The 10,591-nt window shown below is 37.6% G+C and overlaps 1 protein-coding gene across 1 annotated transcript; it reads left to right on the plus strand.

Annotated features, from left to right (window-relative positions):
• Positions 1 to 4,284, plus strand: LOC121972970 (ubiquitin-like modifier-activating enzyme 5). Its single transcript, XM_042524578.1, has 8 exons — positions 1 to 216; positions 1,988 to 2,056; positions 2,146 to 2,209; positions 2,938 to 2,950; positions 3,012 to 3,147; positions 3,329 to 3,397; positions 3,979 to 4,131; positions 4,240 to 4,284. Exons 1-8 carry the CDS (start codon positions 1 to 3, stop codon positions 4,282 to 4,284), a joined length of 765 nt encoding a protein of 254 aa, XP_042380512.1.
• Positions 4,285 to 10,591: the final 6,307 nt, after the last annotated feature.

Raw genomic sequence — 10,591 nt, forward strand, 5'->3', positions numbered from 1 at the left:
ATGCAATTGCGGTCGGATCACAACCATGATTTAGTTGCAATTGGTTGCGATCTCTCCCTGGGTTCATCTTCCCATCCAGGTAGTAGTTTGAGTTCGGATAGGTGGCCGGATGCCGCTGGTGGTGGGTGGATGGCCGAGTGGTCGAGCTATGGGGCGCCGAGTGGGGGGCGGCCTCTGACCGCCCACCCCAACCCAAACTATAACCTGGGTGGAAAGGTGAACTCTGGGAGGAATTGCAACCAATTACGGTCAAATCACGATTGTGATCTGGCCGCAATTACATTGTGGATCATCTTTTGGTCCACAAAAAGTAGATGAGAGGATCTGATCTCCTGAATAGCACATGGGGGAGGGTAGACATCCAGGAGTCCAGATTATTTGTTCCGCAATCCCTGGTTCCTTCTTGGTCCCTTTGCAATTTGCATGTCGGATCGCGGCCGGAATCCGGTCAAAATTGACTGCGATATCCCCTGGGTTCACCTTCCTATATAGGTTATATTTTTGGGTCGAGCCAAGCGGTTGAATGTCACTAGCTATGGGCAGATTATATGGTGCCTAGCAGGGGACCTAGCTCGGCCCAAAACTATAGTCTAGGTAGGAAGGTGAATCCAGAGGAGATCGTAACCAATTTTAATCGGATTCTGACCGTAATAAGACATACAAATTATAGAAAGGATCAAGAAGGGACCATGGATTGCAAACCAAAGGATCTAAACTCAGACAAGAGGAACTAGTAAATATGTTCCTCTTCATGTCAACATATTTTATTGTTTAGGGGGATCATACTTATTTTTTATACAAGTAGCTACAAGTTTTGCTATGACTTTCCACTACTAACTGTTACAGAGGTTTTTTCATCTGTTCAATACATAATTACTGAGGCCAACTTTGGTTGGTTAATCCGATCAGTTCATCAATGGTCGACTAGTATGATGGTTCTAATGATGATTCTTCACGTATTTTATGTGTACCTTAACCAAAATTTAACCCTTATACCTTATGATAATAATATCACTATATACTAGTCAATTGTCCGTCCGAGAAAACTTAGGCTAGAGTTGAGTTAGAACTCGAGGTGGTTATCAGAGCACCTGCATTGGTGCGTTCATGGACTGTTATAACGTTCAATGAACGTTAAAACCAACCAGTGTAGCGCAAGAATTAATTGGGTTGGGCCCACACAAAGGCATGAACGCGTTCAATTCATTGAACGCGTTCAATGTCTTTTTTTTTTTTTTAATACCTATGGCCCACCACAAGTATTTTAGAGAGAGGAAATAACGTTGAGGAAAATAAAAAAAATCCCTATGGCCCACCACAAACTTATTATCTCTATGGCCCATCATAATGAAGGTGGTTGTTAAAATGAATGTGAGAAAATGGATATGTTAATATGATGTATATGTGACATGCGAGTCCCGTACTTTTTGATGAGATGATGGATGTTATAACACCCATTAATATGGATGCTCTCAATGAGGTATGATTAAATTGTCGACGTGGATAAGCCCCTGGGATCTAACCATCTAAGGTTAAATTTTCATAATTTTAAATCTCGATTTTGTAAATTTAATTGTACTCTTTATTTAGCAAAACAATAAAAAATAAAACTAAATTAATTTGTTGTAAATCGAATAATGTTACGGCCGGACGGCGAGAGGTCGGAGAAAGCAGTCGCCCATCTCCCAAAAGCAAATGGAGGAGAATCTGCGATCTCTGCTCTGAGATCTGGAGGACCTCAAGACATGCATCTCGGATCCCAGTCGCGTCGGATCCATCGATCAGGGATTCCACCATCATTTTTCCGATAAACTTGTTAGCCTATCTCCGTTCTTTACTCTTCGACCCGCCTGATCTGGTTAAGTTGCGTGGACTTTGGTTTCGTCGTAGTCGTCGTAAAATTCCATTTTTTATTTCTTTCTTTTCTTAATTCGATATCTTTGAATTGTCTAGTTGATTTTTCCCCCCTTTCACGCTTCGTTTTTAGATCAAAGAACGAGTTATTAAGGTTATGAATTTGAAGAAGGTTGGCATGACTAAGAGATCCAAAGCGAAGGTATGCAACTTTGGAAATCATACTCTCTATAATAAAAAAATGTAACTTTGAGATTGTTAATCTTAATTGATTGGTGACTCATGATTCAGGACATGGGCGCTGAGGTTGTTGATAACAACCCCTACAGTAGGCTGATGGCGCTTCAACGTATGGGTATTGTAGTGAACTATGAAAGAATACGAGAATTCTCAGTAGCGATAGTAGTGCGTGCTCATTTATGTATTACCTTATTGTACTCGCTTTTTCCCTGAAAATTTCCTTGAAGAGTTGCCCTCCTTTAGATCAATTTAAGGAAACCATATCTAATTGCTTTAAGCTATGATTGGTCCAACAGCAAATATATCTACATGGTTTTGTCAAAATTTTTGCATAATTCCTTTGTACAGAACAATTCATGAGAATAAAGTTTATTGTATCAAGACTTTCTTGTCTCTTTTGAACAATTATTTCCCAAACAATAATTTAAATTCTCAATCAGTTTTTTCCATTGCGAGATAAAAAATTAACTATTAGAGTGTCTTTTCGTAAAAGGCTTATGTAACCTGGTTCTGTATTACACATAAATGGTTAATAATTCATTTGGTTATATCTGCACTCTGAATGAATTAGGAAGTAATCTCAAATACTAAGATTATGATCATTAATGAAACTATCTATATTAGGGTAAGGAAACATCCTTGCATGAAAGCTAGAAAATGAAAGCATATAAAAGTGTTGACATGGAGATCTCTATAGGTTGGTTAACAAGAAACATCATGGCGTTATATGTTCTGGTGACAAGCATGTTCTATCTGTATATTCAATTTACTGTTAATCTTATGAATTATTGTTTCTTAATCTTATTTTGATAATTCTACTATCTTTTGCATTTTTTTTGTTAGATCTTATAAACCTGTATTTTCAAAAGATTAAGTACCTTTTGGCATTTCTCATGGTGTTTCTCCTATGGATACAGGATACAAGGCATAGGTGGTGTAGGCAGTGTTGCTATAGAGATGCTCACTAGATGTGGTATTGGTCACCTTCTATTATATGACTATGACATTGTAGAGTTGGCTAACATGAACAGGCTATTCTTCTGTCCCGATCAGGCATGATATTTTTCAATCAATATGCTTTTTTTATTATTATCATTGTTAGATAACCGTCATTTGGGATATTCATATTCAACCTGTTCAGTGCTCATCTAGTAGTTACAGAGATGCTACAACTCAAAATTTAAACACTAGACAATATATTCTTATTCTTGGTGACCAAATTGTCTATTGTCAGGTAGGCATGACGAAGACTGATGCTGCTGTTCAAACCCTTGAAGAAATCAATCCTGATGTTTTGTTGGATGTAAGAAAAAATAGACATAGTAACCATTTGAGCATTATTTCATTAGACTTTTCACCTTTCAGTGGTCATGGAATATTTCTTATTTTATTGTCATGTTTTGCAGCATTATTGATGTATTTACACCTACTGTTTCATGAAATCTTGTGATTACTAAAAGAATAATAACCTTAATATGACCAATATGTTCATAAAGTAATACACAACATTCTCATCAGAAGCTCAATCTTAGTATCTGATGCCATAAATTACAAACTATAGAGCATTAGTTAGCTATTTTTGGATTGGTTCCTACATTACTTCTATAGTTGGTGCATCTTGCAAATTCTAGTTAATCATGCAATGCTACTTTTTAATTAATGCTTATGAGTTTTTTCATACCTTGCTTTTGACTTTCTGACCTCTTTTTAACACTGCAATGCCAATCATTGTCTTCATTTTTGAGCATTCAACTCTAGTCAAAATAGAAATTCTAAAGAATTTTTACTACACATTTTTGCTAATTTATTATATTTTGTTCTTGTTTAGTTATAGGATTTCAAATATAGTTAAGAGATAACAACTTAAGCTTTTCTTTTTACTAGAGATATTCACTGAGCATTACAACTGTGAAAGGGTTTGAAGTTTTTGTTGAGAGCCTCAAAAGAGAAGTTTCTTTGAAAAGCAGAGAGATGAGTGGAGTTGATGTTGTTTTAAGTTGTGTTGACAACTATGAGGCTCGTATGGTTGTGAATCAGGTTGGTTGCCTATTCTTGGAACAATGCTGTCAGTTTTAAGATGCTAGGTCAATATCAAATACTTTGGATGATTGGTTTTTAATGTAAGTTGTCAATCATTTTAATCAGAGAATCTTTTACCGTCAGTCATGCAATGAACTGGGAGAGACATAAATGGAATATGGTAAATTATTGTTCTCTTTCTTTAGGTTCAAACTTCTAGCTTTATTTTATTCATCTACCAAATATTTTGTGTTTGTGCTCATGGTGTTGGTGCTGGAAATAACCTAGTTTTGATAATAGCAAAGGGTTCAAAGTTAAGCTGTGTTATGATCTAACAAACTTATCTGAGTGTGCAAGCAAGACTTAGTTGAGGCTAAGCAACGAAGTCTTGGTCAAGGGATTGGGCACAAAGTCTTGGTCAAGGGATTGAGCATGAAGTCCTGGTCGAGAGGATTGGGCACTAAGTCCTGGTCAAGGGATTGGACACGAAGTCTTGGTCGGGTGGACTGGGCAGAAGACTTGGCAAATTGAGGACATCGGGCAAAAGTCCTGGGGGCCGCGAACATCAAACAGAAGTCTAGGCAGGTCGAGGATCAGACGTCTAGCAAAAGTTCCGAGGGTCAAGATTAGATGCTTAGCAAAAGTCCAAACAGGTGTTTGGCAAAAGGTAACTCTCCTAAGAGGAGTAGGTGAGGATGCGTTCCCTGGTGAGGGAACAGTAGCGTCGGTTCGACTTAGGGTTTCATTGGAAATCTGAAAGTCAGAACCAAACAATCCCGAGATTGTCAAACTAAGTTAAAATGCTATATTTTACCTTTTATGCTAACTCTGTGGTGCAGGAAATCGAAGCTGGAAGTTGGCCGAAAAAGAGACTTCCAGGCATACGGGAAGGGTCCAGGCACCGAGATGTCCAGGCACCTAGAGTGGGTCCAGGCACTCGGAGTGCAGATGACGTGGCACGCCCCGATTGGCCAGCACACATGCTCGGAAATGGAAAAAACCTACGCAGATAGAGCTTGGCTAAGGTGTGGCCACGTCAGCTTCTAGGCACCCAGGGGTGATCTAGGCGCCCAGAGTTGGATAAATCCCCGACAAAGCAGTAAAACTAACTTGTGTTAGCGATTTCTTTGTCCTTCTCTGAATTCTATTTCCGCTGCATTTTCTCTAGTTTTTTCGAAAAACGTGAAAAAAACCAAGCGCTATTCAACCCCCCCCCCCCAAGATGCATTCTTCGATCCTTCACATCATAGTACAACAAATAGCATATTAGCAAACATAAACCTTGTTCTATTTACAAATTTTGAACCCTTTGGATAGACACATGGAATTATGCTTCATCTAATGCATAATTCTCACTCAAAATCCTCAGTTCCCTTTTCAAAATGACTACTTTAACCTCTCTATTTTAACACATACACATGAATGTAGGATACTTCTGTCGTGCCAAGATATAAATCTTAGTTCTATGTATATACTAGATCTGTAATGCAGATTGATTTAAACTCTTATGGGTAATAAATTTAAAATGTTTTTTGTAAATCATAGGCAGTAAATGGATAATATTTGTACTAAAAGGGTGATATTTGTACTAAAAATGGTGAATGATGGTGGATTGGTGAAGCTAGACTAATACAAACATGGCTATATCATTAAAGAAACAAAATGGTATATTCTCGACCAATATACGGCATAAGAATTTAGTTCAAATAACCATTGATATTTTTTTTTGAGTCTCATAAACTCCAAATCATTATGGATGTAACAAAGATGCATTTGAGCAGTTCATTGGATATTTGGCTCCAATCCCATGAAAAGAGATAAAAAAAAAATTATTACATGTCACACAACCTAATGTTCTTCTAAAATTTGTCTCCTAATGTGTGATCAGTATCTCCTTTTTGCTAAAATAATTGTATTTGAATAGCCATGTATCATTGTGTTTGTAACTAAGTCTATGTTTGGTACATATGAATGTAATGGAATTGGATGTGGAATTGGAATGAGAATGTGAAAAAAATGGATTTGAGAGGAGTTGTAAATAGAATGCTAAATTGATTCATATTTTTGGTTAGACTATGGAAAGCAATGAAAAAAACAAATTATCCATAACTTGGGAGAACTTGTTGTTGGTCGCTACTCGGAAAACCTAATGGTTCCACTGTACAAAAATTTTGTACAAAGGTCTGAACCTTTTCCTAGCTACCATGTGTTCTTTTAAATTAAACTTGGATCGCCTGCGGAACTTAACATGTTTGATCCTAAGTTTAATTTATTTGTTCTTTTAGGTTTAGACTTGGATCTCCTGCGGAACTTAACACGTTCGATCCAAATCACCTAGGTTATTAATTCCATTAAATATTAATTTCCAAAATTGACTTCCAGGACTGCATGGCGAGGCACATGACCTTCTTGGATATGGGAACAACCACCACCGCCTAGACAAAACCTTTTAAGGAAAACTAATATTTAATTTCCTTAAATAACTTTAGGTCAACCAAAAAGAACAATCAAAACACAAGGAAAAGAAAAACAAAAGAACACAACATCGAAAACTAATTCGAAATACTAGAATCGCATGTCTCTTGTATTTGGTATTTTTACATGGAGATATAACTAACATGATGCGGAAAACAATATTAGTTATACCTTACTTAGTAGATAATGACCTCTTGATCTTCTACCGTATTCCTCTTCTAATCTCGGACGTTGTGTGGGCAACGATCTTCCGAGACGAGGACCACCTAGCACCTTCTTCTCCTTCCTTCAAGTTTCGGCCAAGCACAAAGCTTCCAAAGGATGAAGATCTTTTTCCACCAACCAAGCTCCAAGGGATGCAAACTTTCTCTCCTTCTCCAAGCTAAAATCCGGCCACCACTTGATCTCCAAGGAGGATGAGAGGTTCGGCCACAAAGATGGAGAGAAGAGAAAGGGAAGAGGCCGGCCACACCAAGGAAGAAAAGAGGGAGAAAAATAATAGAGGTTGTTCACCTTGAAGGCACCCAAAACCCCCTCTTTTATAATCCTTAGCTTTGGCAAATAAGGAAATTTAATTACAATAAAATTTCCTTAACTTTCCTTGACATGAATTAATTAAGAAAAATTAAATAAAATTTCCTAATAGATCATGTCATGGCCGACCACCTCATGGAGAGCAAACAAGACAATTTTCAATCAACAATTAAAATTCCTTATTTATCTTCGAAAATTTTAAAAAATAAAATTTTTCTTTAAAATCCCTTCATGGTTGATAAAAAGAAATTTCTATAATTTTAATTTTCCAACATGTGAATAATTTACAAAGAAGAAAAATAAAATATCCTTCCAATCTACAAATAAGGAAAGAGATTTAATCTCTTTCTTTAATCTTTTGTAGAAACTTATAAAAGAGATATTTTAATTTTTAATCTCTCCAATAAATTATATCTTCCACATAAGAAAAATTTAAAATTAAAATTCTTTTCTAATTTAATAGGGTTGGCCACCTAAGCTTGGGTTCAAGCTAGGGCCGGCCACCCATGGACCAAGGTTTGGCCGGCCCTAGCTTGATCCTCAAGCTTGCTTGGTCTGCCCCTACACCATGGGTATGAAGGTGGGTATAGATGGATATACTCTATAACTAAGAGGCTACGATAGGGACCGAGAGGAGGAATTGATTTTGGTCTCCCGATAAAATTAAGCATCCCGTGTTCGCCCCGAACACACAACTTAATTTTATCAATAATAATTCATTCCACTAAAGAACTATTATTGAACTACCGCACCAATCCCAAATTACATTTTTGGGCTCCTTCATATTATGAGTGTGTTAGTCTCCCTGTGTTTAAGATGTCGAATGTCCACTAATTAAGTGAGTTACTAACAACTCATTTAATTAATATTTTATTCCAAGAGTAGTACCACTCAACCTTATCGTCATGTCGGACTAAGTCCACCTACAGGGTTTAACATGACAATCCTTATGAGCTCCTCTTTGGGACATTATAAACCTAGATCACTAGGACACAGTTTCCTTTTATAATCAACAACACACACTATAAGTGATATCATTTCCCAACTTATCGGGCTTATTGATTTATCGAACTAAATCTCACCCATTGATAAATTAAAGAAATAAATATCAAATATATGTGTTTGTTATTATATTAGGATTAAGAGCACACACTTCCATAATAACTGAGATCTTTGTTTCTTTATAAAGTCAGTATAAAAGAAACGACCTCTGATGGTCTTACTCAATACACTCTAAGTGTACTAGTGTAATTATATAGTTAAGATAAACTAATACCTAATTACACTACGACATTCCAATGGTTTGTTTCTTTCCATTTTGGTCGTGAGCTACTGTTTATAATTTATAAGATACTGATAACATTATCTTCTGTATGTGACACCACATACTATGTTATCTATAATATGAATTAATTGAACAACTACAAACAAATGTAGATAATTTGACCAAATGCTATTCTTTATTCAAAATAAATGTTTACAAAAACTTAGGCTTTCAGTATACACTCTAACACTTATTCACCTTGGAGAGCTTTTGATTGACGAGGTCGTCGGAGAAGGACATCACCTAGAGCATTCTTTGGCAAGATGTAGGCATTGAGGTTATTGTCAAGCAGCAACACCTGGTTGAGATTGTGCTTGACCCATCATTCAGTTAAAAAAGATGGTTTTCTCTTAGGGAAAGTGGGAGGGGGTTTTTGGAAATTTCGCTGCCCAATATCTCAATGTCCGTTGTTGCACAGTCTTCATCTCTTCCTTCATTGTCTCCAGTGTCATGGACATGGGAGCTGCAGGGAGGATGTGTTTGGAGGGGATGGAGCTGACATGGCGGAAGTTTGAATTTGTGGGTGTTGGGGATGTGTGTTTGAGGATGGTGTGGTGGGAGAAGAGGTTTGTGAAGTGGCAATGAAGGATAGATAGAGTAGGTGATGGTAACCTTGATGAGGGAAGGGGAGGCCCGACCTACTTTATTTTCCATGGGCGGCGTGCTGGCGGTTAGTGTTGGTTTAATTATAGCCCAAGTGTTCTGGAGTGACCTTGAGTTTTTTTGTTTGTGCAAATGATTTAAGTTAGATAATGCCTCATATATTTGATATATGTGTTTGAGAATGTGGTGACTTGCAGGAATATACATGGAGCTTGGAGAGCTCATAGCTTGATGAGGTCGAGTGATGATGGATGTTGGCATGTCCAAGGTGGCATGTCCAATGGCTTGGAGGTTCATTGAGATTGAAGAAGGATGGTATGGAAAATCCAAGGGACCACATGATGAAGAGCATTAAGGTAGTATTAAAACAACTTTGGAGCAGTGAATTGGCCACCCAAGTTAGTAGCTCGATAGCTCGAGGTTGCATGAGGCAAATTGAGGGTCCGCGAGATGAGGAGCATTGAGGCAGCAAGGATGACATCCAATAGAGGCGGACTTTGTAGGTGAAGTGTTGAAGAATGGCATGTGACTTGGGCTTTTGCACATCCAAGGGACTGAATTAACGTGACCGAAGATGGTCAAGGGGCAAAGTCAAGTTGTGATGGTAGCTCTTTGGTGAGATGTGAGTGATAAGTAATGGGGAATGAGGGTAGAATTCAATATAGGCAGACTTGACATTAGAAGTGGTCGTAGTTGGAGTTAACATTCGACTAGTAATGGACAACAGTAAATTAGTGATTTGGAAGCCAAATACCTCAAGTGGATTTAAGTTTAGGATTTGAGCATATAGCTGATGACTAGTAGTTGATTGTAGAAATAAGGGACTGATAATCAAAACTCTAAATTTGTGGTAATCTGAGGTTTGTAGTTTGGAGTAGTCAACTAATATTAAATATATTCGACTGGAGGTTGCCAACTAGAAAATTCGACTAGGTCCAAGGAGCCTGCGATTGGACGGGAGCCATTACTATGCACTTCATTGATTCCAACCGGTAAATTATTAGTTGTTTGCTGATGTGGAAATCATACTGGAGTTGTTACTATGTGACAACAATTGGATCATGATATAGCAGTCGACTGATAGTTTACACTAGTTGACTATTGGGTGATAGGCAGAGTGCAAGGTTTCGAAGGCTATAAAAGAGTAGTGAAGGCTTTATGGTTGGTCACATAGAGTTGGTTAAAGAGCCTTGTTTTCCTCAATGCTTTTTTTCTCTTGTAATCTTATAACTCTTATTATTGTAAGAGGTTCCTTTGCCTCCGGTAGTTGACCGAGAAGAAGAAAGATAGTGACTCTCTGAGAGTGATCGACTGATGGATCATATATTGTGGAGGAGCTTGGGGGTTGCCGAACCACATTAAATTTTGTATGTTTATGATTGCGACATATCCACTATGCTAATTGTATTTGACCATGCTAACTTGATAGTAAGAGTGTAAAATCATACTTGCAGTCTATGATCGCTATTCACCTCCCCTAGCTCAGTCATTCAGCAGTTAGGGCTCTAATTGACGTAGGACCTAATGGGAGGAGGCTTTTGT

Source organism: Zingiber officinale, chromosome 4A (genome assembly GCF_018446385.1).
Source record: "Zingiber officinale cultivar Zhangliang chromosome 4A, Zo_v1.1, whole genome shotgun sequence".
Taxonomy (NCBI): Eukaryota; Viridiplantae; Streptophyta; class Magnoliopsida; order Zingiberales; family Zingiberaceae; genus Zingiber; species Zingiber officinale.